The following is a 22,343-nucleotide window of genomic DNA, read 5'->3' as shown; positions in this document are numbered from 1 at the left end:
TGCCATAGATAGCTCTAGACACTGTTTCTCCTTTCCTCTTGGTTTTGATTATTCCATAGTAATTTTTCTCTAACATTTCTTCTTGTCCTCTTCACCCACTCTCCCAAATCATCTTTTATTTTCCATTGTCAAGACACATGACAGATATCTGTTACACTGTCAGAAACATACCAGCACCACCGTTTCCCATGAGAATTTGCTGATTTCTCAAAATCAAGTTATTTTTATGGAGTTTTTTTAATATCATCCATGTCTTAGAAACTGGGTAGTTTTTAAAAATTACTCCCCTTTCCTTTCTGGCTCATCTCTCTATCCATCTGCAGCAGAGGGACTGCTCCTGATTTGACTACCTGCAGCTTCCCTGCTCTGTAATTTTTCAACAGTGCTTCAGGAAGATTTGTGTGGGCCTGAAACATTGCTCTGTGCATGTGTGTGTGTGTATGTGCAGAATTTCATAGAAGAGAACAAAACCAAATCCTGAAATAATTCATGAGAGAAAATTACCTTTCTCTGAAGTGCTCTGGTATGATGTCTGTATTCCAGGTCTATTTCATATGCATTCATTTATCAGAATAGTTACTACTTATTAGGATACTTTAATAGAAACTGGCATCAGAAGAATTATGATGTTACTATGGGGCAATGCTTCTCACATTGCATGGATATATTTGGAAGCAGAACTGCTGGGGGGAAATGTGATAATAATAATTTCTGCAGCTGTTTTCCATGTATATTATTTTACAGCTTTAATTCAAACTTCAGATATGGGTTATTCTTCTAGAATGCTTTTTATATGTACTTTAGATAATACTCAGCATCCCAAAGCACTGTAGATATATGTCAGCATTTCTGTTTCATAATTAGCAGAGCAAATGGCTGCAAAGTAACCTATTTAAAAAGAAATCCAGCTGCTTCATTAATAATAGTTGTTTCTTGCAGATATAAGTCCACATTTTTAAAAGCTTTTGTGGAGATACAAAGAAGCAGAGAGTCTTTATCTTTAGCCAACCTAATGAAAGGCGTTCAGTGACTATAACAAATGTTGTGGGATTTGGAAGGGCTTATAAGATAGTCTGTCTTCTTATTATTTAAAGGAATCAATTGTTACAGTGCAAAGTGGTTTTACACAGAGGAGAAAAAAGTCCATTTCTCGCCATAAGAAATACTTCCCCATATTACCCCCCACATACCACAACCAGCAAAAATTCAGTAGCACATCCCTCCATCTGTCTTTCTCCAAAAGCCTGCAAAAATGGGTCAGTCTTACAAATTCAAAGTGAGATTCTGTGGTGAACCATGTGAGGGAATTCCAGAGGAAGAACTCCATTTGCCATCCCTCTTCTCACAGCCACGGTGGGATATTCGTTTTCATGCCAGTACAGATTGTGCCATGAATCATAAGCTCCAAGTAAAGCCTCCCCCCACTCTTTAATCTCTCACCCCTAAAATCTTAATAGCCTTAACTTCCTTGCTTTGCTGATAGCAGTGTCTACTTTCTGCTGTTTGTATGGATTTCACAGCAAGCTCAGCTGAGTTATGTCTTGCCCACCCCACAAAATATCCTGTATCCCTGCTCCTAACTTTGAGCTTTCGGGTAAAAAACATTGGCATGGATTTACAATATGAAGCTGCATCAGAGAAGTTCTAGTGGGAAGGCATCAGCTAATTAGAACCAATTCCGTTATATGATGGTAATTAATTTCAGTGATAGTGCATCATCAGACATCCTGAATTGCTGGATACACTTGACACTGAATTTTCCTCAGAAATACTGTATTATTTTCGCAATTATATAAAACTCTTTTACAAATGATAGAACTCAGTTTTCTGTGGTGTTTGGTTTTTGAGGTTTTTTTGATCATTTAAGACTTTTGATCATATAAGATCATGTAAGTTAATCATCCCACAAAAGTATATCTGAAATTTGCTATCAATGAAATGGTTGTTTGACCAGAAATGAGGTTCATGTGGCTTCAGTTCTGGTAACACTTGGAGAGATTTCTCTGAAAAAGGATGTGGTTTTCCAGCTAAGTATTTCCTCAGGGGCTAGAAGCCTTTCAGACAGAGCAAATCTGTGCTTGGAAAGAAAGTGGCTAATACTTGGGAATTGAGGTGACCCAGGTAAAATTTCCTGTTACCAGCTTCACACACACATTTGGATGGGACACATTGTCGTGATATTTTAGTCACCTGCCTTTGTCACCAAGATCTCAGCAATCACTTATGCTGCAGGCATATGAGGAAAATAATAAAGGCAAGAAGGGTTGAAAGGGCAGCTCTCTGTATTGATAGAAAGATGTTGGTAATTAGATAAGGTTATTACAGTCAGATGTGTTTGCTCAGGCTTGTTGATACACGCTGCAGAAAGTATGACAAGAAAGACAACCACAAGAGATGCATAACAACCAAAAACAGCAATCAAAAAAAAAAAAAGCTGAAAAACCACAAAACATTTGTAGCAAGCAGTTTGGCAGTTTGCCACTGCTGTGGGTTGGAGATGTCTGTTGGACCCAAGCCTATAAGATGATTGCAATAATCCCTACAAAATCCTTTTGCCAAGTTTGGTCTTTTCACCCTGACACACTGTCCCATACTCAGCCCACTCTCTAAGCCTGTGCCTCACAGATTCATGGGGCTGTGCAGGTTTAAACCTCATCTGCTGCTCTCACAGCTCCGTTTAAGGGTTCATCCTTGCATAAAATAATTGGATTTAGCACCACATGGAGAGGAACAGGGTGATTAGGAGGTGAGGTGGTTTCTTGAAAAGAATGATCCCTGGAGAGCACTGTGCTGGCTGTGGTCTGTGCTCTTCTTGTGCATCATGCAGTGTGGGCATGGATTTAAACATAGCAAAGAAACATGTCTGGAAGTTGCCTTTTGGGGCAGGTTTGTGGCTGGCTACACAGAATCACATAAAATGGACCAAAAAACTGTCACCAGAATACTGAACTCCTTTCTGTACTTTTCTGAGGCTACAGAGTGCCGGAGCTTTGTTCCTGGTGTGTCCAAGGTGTGCTAAATAGTCAGAAATATTTATATTTGAAAGGTGCTCCAGTCTTTCCCAGTTTTGTGAATCTCAGAGCTGTAGAAGAAAGGGATGCATTCACCTGCAGTAATCACAGCATCATCTTGCTTTCTTCATTGTTACTGTAAGGCTTTGTCATTTGCCATTATAATGGCTCCTCTTCCCACCCAAAAAGTGGTGCTGATATATTTCCATTCATTTCAGAAAATTAAAATATTTGTTTAAAAAGTTAGATTTGTATACAGGCAAGCATAGTAGGTGAAAATGCTGCCACACATTTTTTTTCTTTCAAAGAATCTGTTGGAAATATGTTTAATTGCCTTAGAACACCCACTGCAGCAGACTGCACAGCAAATGAAACCCTGGCTTTCAGCTTCAAGTTCTAATCCCTCGAGGCTGGCCTAGCAGAGGCTAAGATAAGTGTTAGACGGAGAAAATATTATGATATATTGCTCTTTCTTGCAGTAATCATTATGAAGTTATTCTCAAGGCAGCTTTGCCATCAGACTCACCCTTTTTTCAGTCACAGTTTAGATGCTGTGGCAGACAGCTACATTTAGCAAGTTTGGGGGAAAGGAGGAGAAGACAAAACTGAACACTTGTAGCAAATTGCACAAACCAATGTTGTAAAGTGTATGTTGTATATCCATCTCACATGGCCTCACTAGACACAGTAAGCTGGGGGGAAAAGAAGCCAGATGGCCTTTTCTAAGTTTAATGGTTCTTGTTATTATTTATCTGCATTCAGAGAGGCAACAGCACTGAAGCTCATAACTAACATTCCCTCTTTCGCTTTCCCACGCAGTATTCATGTGCACTTTAATTTATTGGAGGCACGTTCCTTTCTTGGCAGCATGAAGGTGGCATTTTGCTTTCAAAAATGAGTCCTTAAAAGAGAAAACCTGCACTGGAAACCTGGAAACTGCTAATACAATTTTTTTTTTTTTAACAAAAATCAGTTTGAGCAATTAGAAAGTGAATTTCAAAGAATGCATTACCTTAGTGAGATTGTAAGCAGCATATATTTAAGTGATCTAAGACTGCACTGAGAAGCTGCCACTGATGCTACAGAGCCAGCATTTGTTCTCAAGCAATGTTTTACCTTGCTAAAAGGATGTATAAAAGATCTTTTTTGATATAGCTGTGAGAAGTTAATTTATAAATGCTGGGCATTTTTAATATGTAGCTGTTCTTACTTAGACATTAAATACTGTAGATATCCTTACTAGCAAGCAACGAGAAATTTATTGCAGTCTTGTATTTAAAGGCTAAAAGAATTTGATAGGTAATGTGGATTCTTTCAATGTGCTCTTTACCTTTGTGAATTTGTCAAGAATGAGAAACCAGAAGAGCAGAACAGAGCCAGTGTCTTTTAAATGAAGGGATTTTGAATGTCTTTTAAAAGAAAGGAAAAAAGAAGCCAAGAAATTACAGGCCAGTCAGCTTAATGTCAACTGCTGTAAGATTTCTGGAACAAATTATCAAACCAAGTCTAAGCATCTTAAAGATAACAGTGAGATAAGTGTGAGCCAACATGGATTTGTCAAGAACTAATTCTGTCAAACAGGTCTGGTTTCCTTTTGTAGCAGGGTGCAGGCTTTGTGGGTGTGGGAAAAGCAGCTGATATCTTAAACTTTGGCTTTAGTAAGGCTTTAAAACTCTCTCATGTGAAATCCTTGTGAGCAGCTAGAGAAATATGGTCTTCATGAAATTTCTGCTGGGGCACACTGTATGGGCTACAGCCTGTGTGGAGAGAATGGAATTTGGATGCAAAAATGCATGAGGTAGGGCTGTTCTGCAGCTTGTGTTTCCCCATATTTTTATTAAAGTTTGGATCCTGAGACTGTGACTAAACTGTGAAATTTTCAGGCAATGCAAAACTGAGTAGGCACACAGGCTGGCAGCAGGGTAGAGCTAGAATTTAGCATCATCACAATAAATTTAAAAAATAATTTAGTAACTAATTAGCTTAAAATTAATTAGAAATAAATAAAGACAAGTGCACGATACTCTCCTGTGGCTGAAATAGTCAGCTATAGAGTAGAGGACAGAATATCTGTTCAGACAGAAGTTTTCTGAATGAAATCACTCTCGAATTTGGGGTAGGTCAGGGCATTTGCATTGCTGTGACAAATACAAATGGAAAATAGCACCATGGAATCTACAAACAGGAGTATTCCCTGCAGGGTCTGGGAAGTGACTTTTCCTCTATGCTTTGCCCTGGTGAGGTTTCAGAGTGCTGTCGTGTTCAATCCTCAGTTTTTCAGGAACTGGATGGAGTAGCTGGGCAGAGTCCACAACAAAATCAGAAAGAATAATTGCTGAGCAAATGAGATCAGTGGACTGAACCAGTGTGAAGCCCAAAGAAAAGGGCAGGAGAGATGTTTAGTCTTCACGGGCATAAAAACCATTTGCAAAGAGGAATTGAAATCTGTGCCAGACGAAGTGCCATGCTCAAGGGAGCCACCTTATATTAAGATATGGTACAAAATGGATAGGATAAGATACAATGGCCCCAATGGTCTTCAAGTGCAGCTTGTAAAAGCATGTCAGGAATGAGGAGATGATTTGTTCCCTGCTCAAAGACCCTTCCAGGTCTGTGATTCTGTGACAGCTGGATTCCAGTGCACCAGAGTGGGCAGGGACACCTGGTTATCCCAGGGCATGCCTTTCCTGCTGTAGCTGAGTGAGGAAAGCAGAGCCACAGGTCACAGGCTGCTCTTGCTGTGCCTCCAAATCAGAGGGTGGTTGTTGCATCTCATTATAAGCTTTGGAAGGGCTTCGTCTTGCAAATATTTTTTAATAATAAAAAAGTCTCCCATATTTTTAATGGTTGAAGAGTCACTTAGATTCTCATGTAGGATCACTCATTAGCATTTAAAATGAGCTAAAGTAATTAATTTAATTAATGGAATCTATTAACAATAATTAAGTCTGCACGGAGCTCTGTTAACAGTTGAATGAGGAAGAAATTATCAGTTGACCTCATTTAGTTCCAAAAATATAAACTTTAGTGAGATACACATAGTTTGAAGCATGAGTTATACTTCCAAGAAATACCAAGCTGCACCTTATGTTGATAAAGTTCTACCATTTACTTTGCACAGTAAAACAGTAACAATAAATTCTTTGCAAAAACTGCATCTTTCACACAGTGACCAGTAGGAACTATCACAGGTGAATATGACCCAGGTTAGACACAGACACACCATTTTCAATGCTATTCTCCATCTAAAATAAGGTCTAAATAATCTGCAGTAAAATATTTAGAGCTGTAGCAAATCTTACACAGAGGATAAAGGCCTGAAAGTGCTCTGACTCGTATGGCAAATGAAGAAATGGATTGTTGAATAGACAGAAGTCCAGAAGCAATACAGGAAAATCTAGTGGCTTTGCCTCCAAAAGGTCACTTGGTAGCAAAATGGGGAAAAAAAGTTCTGAAGAAGAAAAATTCCACAGGCTTGTAGAAAAGCACTGAACTGGATGCTGGAGCTGAAAACTGGAAGGCAAAAAGCAATGAGAGAAATTTTGGATATCATTATCCTTCCTCCCCTACAGTAACTGACCCTCTTCACAAGCCAATTATATGTCAGTGCTCTTGAGAGGTCTGTAACAGGAGGAGAAATATTTCCCTTACATAAGCTTTTCTAAAGCAAACTGTAGCTGAATAAAAATAATTTTTTCAGGGCATTTTCAGGGCTGCATAAATGCAAGAGCAACTACTCAGATATTGCATCTATGCCCAGCTGTTGAGAAAAGTTTATTTAGCAAAGCCATCAAAGCTTGATTAAAATTTAATGGGATGATAGGATAAATGCGGTGAGTCCACTGAGGTCTGAATTGCTGCCAGTATTGATTAACACCCTTAACAGCCCAGTGGGAATCCTATCAAAAACATATTTCAAATCTAAGCTATGGGAATCAGAATAAAGCTCTGGGTAACAACCATCCTATCAGTCAGGTGATTGTTTTATTTCCCTATACAACAAGTGAATGAAACCAGATAGTGGAAAGTTGCCAAAGGATTGTACCTGGGGACTTTAAAAATGCTGAAAATATGAGACTAGGTTCTACCTGTTATAATTTCATCAACCTAGTTGAATTTTCCAGGGGTTAAATATAGCCTATAGTCTGTATCCAGATCAGCTTCTATCAGAAAAATATTTTGATATATTGAAAGATAACAGTTTATAGATTGTAAGGGGATACAGCTGGCATGGAAACTGGTGCAGAAGTGATTACAAAGAGACTTGATTGAAAAAATACTGTTCTGCTGACAGTAAAAATGTAGCTGCTCCAACTGCAAGGCTGGCAGTCAAAAAATATAAAACAAGCATTAGAAAAGACAGAGAAGAACAGATGCAGTAGAGGATTATATTGCATCTGAGAAATACAGAGAGGGAGAAGGAGAGCAGAATAAAATTGCAGCTGGTATGTTAGCAGGTCTGTCATTTCTTCAAAGGTGAAGATAAGAAGTTTTAACTTTTTGTGTCAAGGCAGAAGCCCAAAGAAATTTGAAAGAAGGAGGGAGAAAATGGCAAAGGCATGAGATTGTTTTAAACTCAGGTATTACTGCCATAATGGTAAGGCAAGTACTGAGACTTGGAAAGAGCAGAAAAAAGGTTATGTTTTATGAAAAATCAGTCAAGCATGGTCTAGATTTGAAAGAGCAGAAATTAAAAAAGGAAGGAATGAATGCTTGCAATCCAAGAGGACAAAAGGTTGAGGAAGGTGTTGCACATGACTGAGATTTGTTGAAAGAATGGAGCTGTTAAGGAAGATAAGAAGGAGGTAAAATCTAGAGGTTTCAGGGGTTGGTTTCATTTGATGCTTTGTCTAGGGAGTTGAGAGGGGCTGGAATGCTCATTTTGCAAAAGTCAGGTGCTGGCACTTTGTTCCAAATCCTAATTCTACAGTTAGCTGAAAAAATAATCTATACATGATATCTGTAAAGAGTATTAACTGTTGGCAACCACCTTTGTAATTTTTGAATCAATTGAACATTTAGAATTACTAAATAAAAAGCAAAATGCAAATATCATGTGGCTTCATTACACAAAATATTCATGTCCTTCCTTTACAGGAAGCAGCTTCAAGTAGTTAAGAATGTAATGTTTGGTGTCTCTCTGCTTAATTTATGGATGGAATGTTTTTATTTAAAACATCTGTCACTAGTTTGGGCCTCGTTACAGTTGTGTCTTGACCCTCAGCTGAGTGTCCTCTGCAGAACCACCTGCTCCCAGGTGGCCTTGGTGGGGACAGCAAGGGAGGTGTGGCCTGATTGTGTGGGGAAGTTAGAAAAGCTCCACTGCCCTGGTATAGAACACTGACACAGTTAAGGGGGAAAATTGCTCTAAATCAGTTGTAAATGGCTGGTTTCAAAGAAGTGGCATCACATGTGCTTTATTGGGAGGTGCCTGGGGTGTTTGGCATGGCTCCTTAAATACAAGTCTTGCTGGGAAGTGTAATAAAGATGTGAGGTATTCTCGCTGACAGGGTGTATCTTCATTTTACCATCTTCTTTCTGATTCTTCTCTTAGTCTTTAAATGTTCAGTTATCCTAACTAGCTGCGTATTGGCCCCAAATCACTGAATTATTATGAAATGCTGAAATACTTTGCTGACCAGGGATAAAGTTAACTATATCCATACAGCTCAGCCTATTACTTTGCTGAATCTAATGAATTTGCTGAACTTACTGTAAGCTTCTCCCCTATAAAAATCATCTTGCCTAAATGGATGAGCTAAGCAATAGAAATGTCCTGAATGCTGATCAGAATTTGCTGTTTGTCTGTAGCCCAATGCTAAAAGTGTTGAAAGAGAAAATGAAAAGTTAACTTGTTTGCAGTTGTTTGTTTTTGTTTGGCTGCTCCTGTAAACATAAAAGCCTGGCTTACTGAATAATCCATGAGAAGCTAAATGTCTGCCAGTTGAGGTCACAAAAATCCTGCAAGCAGTCTGCTGTGAATGGTAGATAGGGCAGGCCTGAACAAGGCAAAGAGCCTGCAATCACATTTCTGTGCATGCACTCCCTTGGTCCCCACTGCCACATAATTCAGGAGCTGTCTGACACAGGACATAACAAAATGTTCACTCTAATGCTGCAGATGGAGAAACTGAGGCCCAAACAGCCTGACCAGCTGGGCAAGCATAGATAATAACATAATTCTTATTTACATGTTCAGCTCCAAGAGATTTCAGAAGGTGTTAAGCAGCTTAATGCATTCATGGGTCTGACCTTAGCCTTAATCAGGCAGGAAGATTTTGGAAAAGCCACATAACTCCTGAATTTCAGCCCAAATCTCCTTTTTAATCTAGTGTTCAGAGACTATATGGTGTTAGGTGCAGAACAGACATGAACTAAAGCCCCAAACTTTTTCCAGGTTACTTTGGGATCCTTTTTAAAACAAACAAACCCCCCAAAACATGCGAGGTAACAGCAGTACCTCAATGCAGAAAATCAAGGCTGAGACAATAAAAAGAGGGTTCTTTGTTTCCTGAGGCCATGGGGCAATAGATGAAGAGAAGATTTTGTGTGCTTTCTCATTCTTGTACTAAAAATAGCGTTCGGGGAAGACGTTCAGAGTAACCAAGTATAAAAGAAATTGAATGCTGTCAGTAGGAAGATTGTGAAATATGTGAAAATGTGGAAGGAAGGGGTGATAAGCTGCACAGTGAGAGATGAGATGGGATGCACTGCCAACCAACTTAAGTCCTTGAAAAAACAAGCTTGCAGTGAGCAGGTTGGTTGGATAGGTGACAAAAGTATTTCAAATAAGAGCTGTGTTTAATATCACTAGAGTGAAATAGATGGGAAGTAGCTGTGTTGTTTCTTCCCTTGCAGAAGCACGATGGGCACTTCACAGTGATCCAGCTGGTTGGAATGCTGAGGGGAATTGCCTCTGGCATGAAGTACCTGTCGGACATGGGCTACGTGCACCGGGACCTGGCAGCTCGGAACATCCTGGTCAACAGCAACCTCATGTGCAAAGTCTCTGACTTTGGCTTGTCACGAGTGCTGGAGGATGACCCTGAGGCCGCCTACACCACAAGTGTGAGTTTGTCTTATCTAACTTGAACAGCTGATTGCCTGGTGCCTCTTCTATTCCAGCTGCAGATTTGTCTGTGCCATAGGGAGAGCAGTTGGAATTGGCTTTGTTCCCTCCTCAGTCATGGGATTCAGTAAACACATTGGCAGTGCTGAGGGAAGTTGTTTTGATTTTTGGCCAAGGCATGTGTAATAAACCTTGGCAAAAGTTTATTTTAAGCAAATGTGCAAGTATAAATGGGAGACCCTCTTCATTCTTCTCTGTGTTTTGTGTTTGGTTTTGTTGGCTGTGGAGGGTCTTTTCCCACATTGTTTCCTCTTCTGTTGATTTGTGTTCATTTACAAAGATATGTTTGTAAGAGATGGGAGAGGAAAGAATCTTACGAGCTTCACTGTTAGAAGCATGCCGTTAAGCATTGCATTGATAAATTAAAATTTTCATTTTATTTCACTTAGGTTCTACGTATCCTGCTAGAAGGTAAACTTTTTTACAGGCTTTAAGTCTCCGTTCATTAATACTTAATCTCTTAAGTGATGCAAGCAAACTGTTATAATGGCAAATGGGGTTTGGGTGAGGTTTTTGGTTTGTGATGTTATAGGGGGTTCCAGTGAAGTGAAAAATTCTTGAACATGAAGAAGCTTGTTCAAATTTGACAATTGTTCAAATGACAAGTCCCAATACAGTATTTTTTCACAATACCAAAATGTTCAATGACATTTTTATTCCAATTATTATCACAACATCAAGAATTTTAGCTAATTATAAGCTGATTTTCAAGTAACTTTCATATCTATCATTTAAACTATTTCAGAGCCAGAGTGCATTCTTATTACTACTCTCACAAAATATGCAGAATTTGTATATCCCCATGATAGGGTACAGTGACAGAATTCTAATAGAGATTATAAATGAGCATTAAATAATTTATTTCACCCTTTTTTTTTCTCTATTTCACTTTAAAAAGTGATGTATGGCCCAAATAAGGAACTGATCTAATTTCACTGTATTGTAGTAAGGACTGCAGCGCATCTACTGAATTAAATGTAGATATTACAATGGGATTCTAGATCTTATATATTTATATATGTAGACTATATATTTACTTTTAGTTTAGGCCCAAAATAGAGATGTTCTGATAATTTTGCTGCAACTTCCATTTCTTAGAAGTCCTATACAGAAGTGCAAGCTGACTTAGAGGAAAACAAGTCACTTTGCAAGGTTTTCCATTGATTTTAATACGCCAGAAAATAGAACCCAGATTTTACTTTATAGCAGAGATTTCCTTTGTTTAGTCCTCAAAACCTCTTTTGCTTCACACTGCCTCGTAGTATGAGGTTTGAAAGGGAAAATAAACATCACTGCAGCGTGGCAAGGTCTCCCCTGATGGCTGAGTCTTGCTAATTGCTGTGTGAGTGTGCTCAGCTGGCAGCAAGTGCCCCAGTGACAGGAGTCAAGTGACAGCCTCAGCACCCAGCCTGGACTAATGGCCCCAGCTGGTGCCAGGCACTGGGAATGGCCCGGCAGCCTCTCCCAGTTAGCATCAGGAAACATACCAAATGATAATGAGAGGCTTTCTGCTATTATTTATCCTGTAATTTTCTGCTGGATACCGATATGGAACAATTAGTTTTACAGAGTAGTTAGTGTCTGTTCTGTTGATCATGGCTAGAGCTGCTTTTTATCAGGAAATTCTATGTTTAAAAAAAACAAAACAATGTCATGACATATTCCCTTTTTCTTTATCTGTGTTGAAGGACTTCTTGAAACATAGGGCAGGCTTTGATGAAATGCTCCCTGTTTTCCTGTCGGTTCACCCAGCTGCTTAGCACAAAAGCCTGTTGTAGGTGTAGAACCTCAGCAGTGCCTCAGAGCCACTGCTCCAGCCTGCCAAGGCTGCAGCCAGGTGCTGAACCACCAAATCCCCCTGAGCAGTGTCTAGAGCCTGTGCAGCAGGATGCTGCATGTAAGGAGGGGATATCACAGGGCTGATGGCCAGTGGCAGGTCCCTGTGTCAGCCACACATCCAAGGTGAATCTGTTTTGACCGTGAACTCCCCGAAGAAGAGCAAAAAGCTTTGAAACTAATGTGGGGAAATGCTATATACCATGATGATACGAACTAAAAACTTTGTAAACCAGAAGGATTCAAAGCAGCAGAGTGTAAGGGAAATTAAAAGTATTTCAAATCACTCATTCCTTCAACTCCTGCTTTCCTGTCCTTGCAAGTGGGTCCTCACACACTGACTGTTTCAGTCATTGTGCAGAGCCTGCCCAGTTCTTTCTGTCCCCCCTGGTCCTTAGGAAACATCCTTCCCACATTCCTGAGGGCAGACTGCCAGCTGCAGTCCATGTTCCATGTTCCACTCCCTCTGGATGAACTGGGCTAGCCAGGTTTCTGTAGGATTCTCTTGCCTTCCATATGCTCCATCCTCTGGGTCTCGCTCCCCTTGAACAAGTCCAGCAGATGCTCTCTGTAGGAAAGCTCAGCAGGAGGTCAAAAAGTCCTGTCAGTTTTTAAAAGAGCTCAGCACAGCTATGACCAAGATGGGGTGGGGACAGAAAGAAGGGAAGATTTGTCACAATGGATGTGGGGGACTCAGGGAAGGCTTTCATCTTTAAGGAGTCTTTCGTGGTAAGAGAAGGGACAAGAAGCCCACACTGGGTGCCAAATCCTCTTGCAGCTCTCACTGCCCATCATTATGGCATTGACCTTTTTCCCCCTCAGGAACATCTTCCCAACAGCAGGCCACATGTATTACTAGAGGATTTTATAGCATCTATTTAGTTCCATACTGGTTTTGTGCCATGTGAAGGTTAAACCCTCAGTGTTCTCTCAAAGATCCTGGTGCTTTTAGAATTCATGTTTCCTCTCCACAGAGATTTTTATTGATAACAGCCCAGTACCTGTAACTGCAAGAAATCCATAGAGTGGGTCTGCATATTGAATAGTGGTATTTTTAGCCTTACATCTCCCAGTACAGCACTGTCTGTGCTCAGAGGAAACTGTGGTTATTTTGTATTCCCCTTTTTGTCTTAGTCCTGGTGTCAGAAATTGAATGGTACAATTGGATATTTTTTTCTTTAAAGCAAATGATCTACAATACAACATAAGCCAAAAATAGACTTTTCTATCTATGATGCAATGGTCAATATTGTGTGGATGTATTCCCAGATATAAAAATGTAAATCGATGCAAAAGGCAAACTGTGGCAAAAGAGGAAAGGCCCTCGTACCATGTGAGTTCACCACATCTGAGCAGCCACAGCCTTGGAGTCAGATAATTGACATCTTTTGCTTTGTCATCTTCTTGCCATTCAAAATATACATTCCTCTTTACTGGCTGGTTTGGAATAGATCTTACATGCTTTCTGTCTTTGAGAGGGTTTTTAGGATATAAAATACTGATTCCCGTTTGTTATTTGGAATCACAAAATTTACAGCAAGATACACTTTTCAAATAGGAAGGAGGAATTAAAAACTAGCAACATTTGACTGCAAATCTTTGTGTTCCAGATTGATCAGGAAAAGATGAGACAAACTTTGGGATAACTGAGTACTATGTGGGTTTTGCCTTTGGAGACAAAACTTTCATTTTTAGTAGTGGTTTCCAAGGCAACAGTTAGTCATAAAAAGACACTTCTAGTATATAAACAAGCATTTCTGTCAAAACAGAGGACATCTAGCTCTTGAATCCCTGCATTTAGGTAGACTGTGTCACATGTTGTAGATCCATTTAGTTTAAAACATGGTCAGGGTTCACACGTATTTCAAAAGGAACCACATGGCCCCAGAAAAACTCTCTACATGTAGCAAAATATTTATAATCAGAGCAGGGTTTGTGGCAGTACTGCAAAAAGGACTAAACTGATATTTCTCTTATAAGTGACACCTTTACAATCTGCATTAAATCTGATTTTTAGTCAGACAAAAAACTGCTACAAACAGAATTATATGATAAAGAAATGTATTCCAGATTTCTTTTGTCAGCTTTATTTCTGAATATAGGAAATATTAATATAGGAAATATTTCCTTAATACAGGAAATATTTCTATAATAGTAGTTAGAGTAATAATTTATTGCATTGCATTTCCTGAATCACTTTGTAAACTTAATGGGTCTGATTTTTCTCAAACCAGTTGGATTAAATACCATATCCAGGAAGATTTCAGACTTATTAAATTCATTGGAGGAGCAAATATTGATGCCAGTAATCTTTATAAATACTAGCAAGTAGCAAAACTTCAGGGGGATCAGGATGAGACCTTCATATTTTTTTACTTTCTTATATAATTTCCACATTTCAAAACACTTTCCGTTTTCCCTGACAGGTACACAAGTAACAGGTTTGGGGAGAAAAGGTTCAATTTTCTAAAAAGTAAAGCAAGATGCAAATGATTTTCCAATTAATTGGGGATGTTAAGCAATAGTTTCTGAACAACCTCTGTACTGTTGCAAGAATATTGCCTAGATATTTGCTTTAAGGTTCAAATTAATCCAGAACCGCAGAGTAAATTGGTTATTGGCAACCATTGAGAAAAGGAAGTTGTGTACTGCAAAGGTCTGCATTAACCTGTTTCCTTGAAAACTCAATGGTGACATAAGGTTGAGCACAAATGTTGTTCAGCTCTTGAATGCTGTGTGTGATATGGCATGAGGGGTCTGGAGCACAAGGCTGATGAGAAGCCACTGAAGGAGCTGGAGGGGCTCAGCCCAAAGAGAAGGAGGCTCAGGGCGACTTTATTGCTCTCTACAACTGCCTGACAGGAGAGTGCAGCCAGGTGGGAGTTGGCCTCTTCTCCAGGTAATGAGTGACAGAATGAGAGGAAACATCCTCAAGTTGCTGGGAGGTTCAGATTGGCTATTAGGAAAAACCAAAATCCTTCCAGGGCCATTGTGTGAGATTCTAGTACTAGTTGCCAAGCTAGGGATACAGAGCCCAGTGGGATCCCAAAGGGGTTGTCTTTGGATAGGTCACTTGGTGTCACCTTGCCTCATCAGGATTGTTGTGCTCTTGCACAGGAATGCAGGGGCTGGCAGCTGCTGGCAGTCCCCAGACACTGCCTGTCCCTGCTCTTAGCTGGGCACCACCCTGCTGAGTGCAGTGGTTGCTTTTAACTGCAGTACAACAGTAGGAATTACTCTAGTGGGACTCTGGCACCAGCATAAATATTTTAAAGCAGTGAGTGAATACCTCAGGATGTAGGCAAGAAACAAGTTAGTAAGAGCTGTGCTGATGTGCTCAGCATGCGCCAGGTGTGAGCACTGCAGCAACTGATTTTAAAGTGTGTGGTGGGATTCATCTGCAGTGGTGGTGACATGAGCCACCTCCCCCTGAGTTCCAGCTTCAGCTGGATCCATTCCCTGCTCCCAGAGGATGCATGGGCTTGGAGGCCCTGCATGTGTCCTCCTCAAGCCTCTGTCATCTGCTGTGGTGACCAGAGCATACTCAAGGACAAGTAGCCAACACGTCAAGGAGTAGCCAAAAGAAAGAGTGTCTTGGAAAATAGGCTTGTTGCCTTTTGGGCTCTAACAGTTTGAGGTGTGATGACTTTTAATTAGCAGCTGTATGTTTAAAAGGAATCCCAAACTGAGTCATTCAGTGCAGGGTATGGTGCTTGGCTATTTACCTGGGCTGTTTGTAGTGGCCCTGAAGATGAAAATACATCTGTGACAAAATTTAAACATTTGAAAACATTCATTTTTTAATTCTCTCTTCAGCTTTTATCTAGCTGTGATCCCAAGTTCATTTAAGAGGTTTTCTGGTTTATTTAATCCTCCTTAATTTTAGAATTAGAAATGTAAACAGGCTATAAAAGACCACAACAAAGGCAGACCCTTAGGAGGGAAGGTCCAAGAACAGGAATGAAACAGAAATATAAACTTTCTCCATGTTTTGTCAAACTTTGTACTTCTGTGAGTACTCTCCCCACAGCCATTTGAGTTCTGAGAATGTATGGGAAAAAGCATGCAAATTTGCATTCAGTTGTGCAGAAGTTAAAAGGGAGCTTAATGGTTGAATTTAATTGTAAAATTTAATATAATAACTCTCTCATCCCTGCTCTTCCTTCCATAGCACTCCAAGTAGGAACTCCAAATATGGATTTGGCAGAGAAACACAGTTGGAAATTTGTGTTTCAATTTTTCATTCCCAAAATGATTGTGTTGATGAATTTAACACAAGTTTGCCCTAACATTTTGGCTGTAAAAAAGGTGGCATTTTGCACTTCATTCCTAATGTGGCTTTCAAAGCGTCATCCCATCATTCATTGTAATCCAATTTAATTTCAAATTAGAAGAATATATTGTAGTGTAATCAATCTAAAGGATGCTGCCTTTAAAGATTTGGAAGCTCTGCCTTTCTTTTAGCTTGGATCTCAGCTTTTTGTCTCCCTGGCTCCTCCCATTTTCATGTTAACAAGTTTGAGTTTTGAACTCTACATGTATGTGCTCTTGCAGTTTCTCAGGTTGGTTCTCTATACATCTCTAAGCAGTTTTATTTGCAAATGTTTTATAGGATTGAGAATAAACTACTTATAGATTTACAGTGCTGGTGTTCTTGGAGATCTTTGCATCTTAGGAGATAACTGATGAATCTGTGACATTCAACAATGAGAATTATTGCATTTTTTCCCCTCACAGATAGTCACAAGTGTCAAGTCTGTCTTTGGTGTAAGAGTCAAAACTTGGCAGTATTGAATCCATACAAAGAGGCAATGTTACATCTCTGAGCAAATCTTAAGTAGCTGTTCAGAGACAGAGGAGGTGGGAAAAGTCTATGCACTTGCAAATAATTTCTGAAGTAAGAGTTAAATGGGGGTTATGAATCTCAGAAAGCTCCAGGTGGTGTTTTTGGAAAGACTGTAGGTTGACCAAGGCATCAAAGTTACTGACCTCTGAGCTGGACATGAGAACCTTGGAAAATTCTGTCTGTGCACACTATTCTCCTTGGAAACCAGCCCAAATAAATTTAAGCAGGATATTAATATGTATGTGTATACATACACTGCACACTATGAGCAGTCATTTTATTGTTAGTTCATACTGTTAATAGATTTTTTTTAAAGCTAACAATTATCAGAATATTAATCTAATTTCAGGCACAGCTGGGGTTTTAGCCCCATATGGATTTGATTGTCTGCATTTATAATTTTTAATGAGAATTGCCATTTTCAAAGCACAATTGAAGAAGCTATTGTAAACATGCAGAACATGCTTATACATTTTTGTAAGACCTTTATTCACTCAGAACAATACTATCCACACTTAAGATTAAAAATTTAGGTCTGCTGACATAAAACCAAAGTTATTTTTCTGTTTCTAATTATGTGAATGAATGTAAACTTGAATGCCCATTTTGTTTATTGCTAATAAAGGATCACAGTTCACTTAGGATTTTAGTATTCAACATACTAACCAATGTGCAGTGAATCATAAAATATCTTTACTGTGCTGGAACACACCTGCACTATGCAGAGCTCCTGATATACTGTTTAATGAGTTTCAAGGCAGTCCATTAAGGTCAGAGCAGTTGCTTTCAGTAGCATGTCAGCTGGCAGTAATTCCCATAGGTTATGGTATTCTGATGTATAGAACAAGCAGGACAATCTCTTGAAAGCTTTGAGAAAGAATGTAGCTTATTCATGTATGTGTTCGGGGTTTTTTCTCATTAAAAACTACTGGTACCTTTCAAAGATGAGTTAAGAAACTACTATAAAATTTGTTTACTGTGTGCTGTTGAAGTTAGAAGAGGCAGGTAATTCATTGGGAAAAGAAAATCATTCAGCTTCAGTGATCCAAACAGCTCAGCTCTAACTCCTTCATTTAGCTATTGGTAGGTGAAAGGAAATAAGATCTGGATGATTTTTGTTTTCATTTGTTGTACCACTCTCCATGGGAATTTATGATCCAGATTAAATACCACAGTAAAAAGTAACTACTCTGCATATAGCCATATAAAACTTCTGGGTTGAAAATTTGAAGCACTTGGCTTCACCGAGCTTTTGTAAAGCTTCATAATTAAATCCTGACATATTCCACAGCAGGGTGTGTTATGACCATGAGTATAATGAAATTAATTCTTGACTCCAGTGGAAAAAAAAAAAGAACGCCTGTTGGACTTGGTTATTTAAAAGCAGTCAGTTTTTCAGGCACAGTCAGAAGCTCACGGAAGGAGCTTGGAGAGGAGGAGACTCATCCTGTGTCTTCAGCTGCTGTAGATTATTTATGTTTCTGTCTCATTTTCCCCCTGCTGTGTTCTGTGTTGCCCTGAGCTGGCTGTGTCAACTGGAGAGCAAAGAGTTATGACCCTGGAAGAGACCGAAAATTCTCAGCAGCGCTGATGGATTGTGATGCAATCCTATTTATATTTCAGAATTGGGAATTCCTGTGTGCTAAAGATCTGAGATATGGATGATAGGTCTTTTTATAGGATGGAGGGGTTTCTGTCTGGCTCCTGAGGAATTATCCTACATTGTATTTGCATGTGACTGTCTAGACCTGTGTTCCTTAATGACTGTCATCAATTTGAAATTTATCAAATTCGGAAGAGGCATTAAACCTTCAGAGACACTCTTTATGTTTGTGTTCCATGAAAGTAAATTGTAACATAGAAAACAAATTCTGTTAATTTAACAGGGGCTTGATCCTAAGTGATTTTAGCCTGGAATTCTGATACCCAGTCTTCAAAACACAAATCACAAAACACAAAAAGATTCCTTTCCTTCTTTTACTTATGTGAAGAGAGCAAGTGGGGATTTTTGGGGGGCAAATAGCACCATTATGGAGATGTTGAGTCACCATTCCTGGAGGTGTTTAAGAGATGTGTAGATGTGGTACTTAGAGATGTGTTTTAGTGATGAACATGGGGATGGTGAGATAATGAGTGGACTTGATGGTCTTAGGGGTCTTTTCCATACTAAATGATTGTATGATTATGCCTGTTTCTCTGGGTAATATTGCACATCTAGGAAGGTTAAGGATACATTAACAATGGAAGAGTTCACAGATAAAATAAGAGTCTCTTTTCATATTGCTTAACTACTGTTTATATGAAGAACCTTGCAAAGGGTAGATCCAGACAAATATGGAGAGGGGGAATTCCAGCTGGGTATGATTTTTGCTTTTGTGTTTAGATGTGCAGTACTGATGTTTCATAATCTCTCCTTTACTCCCCTTGGGGAACCTGGGGTTTGACTGCTGTTGTGTCAAGGGTTTGGTATTCACTTCAGCTAGAAGAAGGAAGTAAAAAACATGCACGTCTCACATGCTGATGAATTTTTTGGCTCACTTTGATACTAATTCTAATATTTCTCCTGTACATGATATCAAAGTTCTTGTAAATGGGTTTCTGTAATTACAGAAGGAAGTTTCTGAAGCAAGGTAGACACATATGTTAAACTTAATCTACTTTCATATTTCTGTAATATAAATGTTAACTTGGGAACAAGACTGACCTAGTTATTCACCTAAATTAAGCCCTGGTGCAATCAACCAGAGGGATTTTCACTGACCATGTAGGAGTTGTGATTTGCCCTAAATCAAAAGGCTAACTACAGTAAGAAGTTTTTCATTGTTACATGTTTGCTTACAGGAATGGAAGTGAGATTATCTTCAGTCAAGCCCTTGGGAATCTTGCTTGTGCACTTTCCTATTTCTATCAGGTTTCCAAAACTTTACACTGGATCCTTTTTTAGTCTTACTCTTTGGCAGACTTTCAGGATAGCAGCTTCTTGCCCAGCTGTGAGTTCTTCCCTTCATTACATGGGGGGTTTGGGATGATGATTCACAGTTTGCAGTTTCTGTTTTTTCCTGCAAGCAGAATGTTGCAGGAATATTGCAGCACAGTGCTTCTGTCTTAAAAACGTGTTAGATTGGTGTGACTCTGATAAATCTAGGTCAGACATCACAGTCTTTGTTCACTACTTGCTCAGGCAAAACCCCTGTTGAGGCCAATGGGAGTTTTGCCCACCTCAGCACTGTGGAATTTTGCCCTTAGTATCTGAAATATTTGATCTGTTCCTTGCGCTTTTGGAAGTGCTCTAGAGGCAAATCTTACATCTTGTCCTTGACTGCCCCACTGTGGCTGGATCCTCATCAGCCTAAAGAGTCGCCGAATCTTGTGCCTCCTGACATTAAGAATATCTTCCCTGACAGAATATTGCAAAAAAACAAAACTACACCACTTCATATTTATTATATTTAAAGCAATTCCAAAATCTGTGTGCGGTAACTGTGTGCATCACTGCATGAAACGTAAATGTTATTTCTTGTATTCTAGATTACTTGTTCCACTTTTTTCTGCTCTAGAGCTGCGGATTTTTGTTTTCATTTGTGAAAGCATGGCAGGGGGGAAGAATCTTTATTCTTGAGAAATCCCATGGCTTTTTGTTCTGCCCTATAAGATATTTTGCAGGTTCATGTTGCTGCCTGTTCCCTATGAGGCATTTGGTTCAGAGTTCAAATGGCAGAAATTAATTTAATGAGGACCAGGGTCAGTTTTGTGGAGTAATAAATGAGGCAAATCAAGTCATTAATAAACTCAAATTCGCTACTCTCTCAAAATACTTTTCTTTGCAAGAATGCTCATTATCTTTGCATGCTCATAGATGAGCATGTTTAGCAAAGAAATTGTGGTATTTGGGAATAAAGAAGAATATATAGAGACTTGAACCCATGTGGAAGATCTAGTTTTCTTCTTAGTAACGTGACCATGCTTACTGTTCCAATTTTGCGTAGTTTTTCTAAAATCAGCTGGAGTGCATTTTGAGATGAGACTTGTCATCCTCCCCCATAACACCACATCATTAACTGTGCTTTCATTTCTACTCTAATTTCTGCCTCTGTCTTCACTCTCAGTGCATTACCTATTAGTGCTTCCTCTGTTTCCTCTTTTCATTGTATCTTGTTTTATATCAGATGCTCTGACTGGAACTATCAAGGTTTTTTCCATCAGGCACTCTGCTTTTCATTTAAATTTCTTCTTGAAGATCCACATCTGAGGGTTTGCTACAAACCCATTTGAATAAAAATGCAGTCAGTCACCCTGCTCTTTATTTTATAAAAAAGCTCTAGGGTAAATCCCATCATAAATGTGTTGCACATCTCCTTAGAAGCTTGCTTATCCTTTCTCAGGCTGAATAACTCCCAAATCTTCAGAGCTGCTCCTGAAATAAATACTCCTAGACGTGGCTAAGGTGTTATGCAGCATGAACAATTACCTTGAGAGTGTCAGCTCTTTGTATCACTGTAGCTGTCACAGCCAGTACAAAACTACACTTGGTAAACAAACAGTTGTAGCCCAAGAAAAACATGCTAGAATCATTTCTCCAAAATGAGGAAGCTGAGAACAATTTAAAAATATTTGCCTCTCTTTACACAGACTCCATTAAATTCATCATTATATCACATGCAGCAAACTCCAAGAAAATATTAATTTCATGCCCAAGTCCTGCAAGTCAGCCACCACACTTAGCCATTCCTTTTAATTCAGCCTCTTTAGCAATGTCATGGTTATAGGTTAATTTATTTTAGTTTTAAACACAGAGAGGCTTTTCAGTGCTGATACACTCTCAAAGTTACAGGAGCAGTACTGTTGATTAAACATACAGGCAGACACTCTGTTCATAGTAATTTTTTTCCTGGGGAATCATGGAATGTCCAGCAGTCTGGCCCTGGTTTCATTCTGTATCAATGAATAAGCCTTGCACAATCACTGTAATGACAATTTTGTGTTATGCTTAATGTACTTATATGAAACACGTTTGTCTGAATTGATCATCGAATTTTTCAGCAGATTATTAATGAAATCTTTGGCTTCATAGAAGTACCCAACGTGAAGAGACTGTCTTCAGCCTTTTCTCTAACAAACTAGAATAATTAATTCAAGTTGCCAAATAATGTATTCAACAACATCTTTAAAAGTTCTTGATAAAAATTTTAATTTGGTCTTTGTTCCCTTGGTCTCATTTTTGATATAATTTTCTCAGAAATAGCTCTCTGACTAATCTTTTCCTAATAAGTTTAGTACAGTTCATTACAGGAGTGAAGTAATTCAAATGTGTTTTTAAAGTAAACAGCTCCTGTGCTGGGGCTGTAGTTTACTCAGTGTACTTACTTTTCAAATGTGCAGATGCTGATTAGGGATGAAAATGTATTCCCAGAAGTTGAGAGAGCTTGTGTGTATCTGTCTTGAGTAACAATGGATTCAGTGGTATTGTTCTAAATTAAAAGAATATATCATATACTGGTCTAGATTAACTCAGTAAACATTT

At 39.0% G+C, this 22,343-nt stretch overlaps 1 protein-coding gene across 9 annotated transcripts in view; it reads left to right on the top strand.

Moving 5' to 3' along the window:
- The window catches only part of EPHA6 (EPH receptor A6), a 382,511-nt gene that overhangs the window by 320,619 nt on the left and 39,549 nt on the right, over positions 1 to 22,343 (top strand). For all 9 annotated transcript variants that reach the window (XR_014855459.1, XR_014855458.1, XR_014855457.1 and 6 more), the window contains one exon: positions 9,870 to 10,079. Coding sequence is in view for 5 of the 9 variants with exons in the window: in XM_085076898.1 (XP_084933024.1) it covers positions 9,870 to 10,079 (210 nt within the window). In the remaining 4 variants the exon portion in view is untranslated. The remainder of the gene's footprint in view (positions 1 to 9,869; positions 10,080 to 22,343) is intronic.

This window comes from Lichenostomus cassidix, chromosome 1, assembly GCF_008360975.1.
Source record: "Lichenostomus cassidix isolate B80296 chromosome 1, HeHo_3.0, whole genome shotgun sequence".
NCBI classification, from domain to species: domain Eukaryota; kingdom Metazoa; phylum Chordata; class Aves; order Passeriformes; family Meliphagidae; genus Lichenostomus; species Lichenostomus cassidix.
Note: the sequence above shows the minus strand (reverse complement) of the source record. Positions and strands in the feature narration are given on the sequence as shown.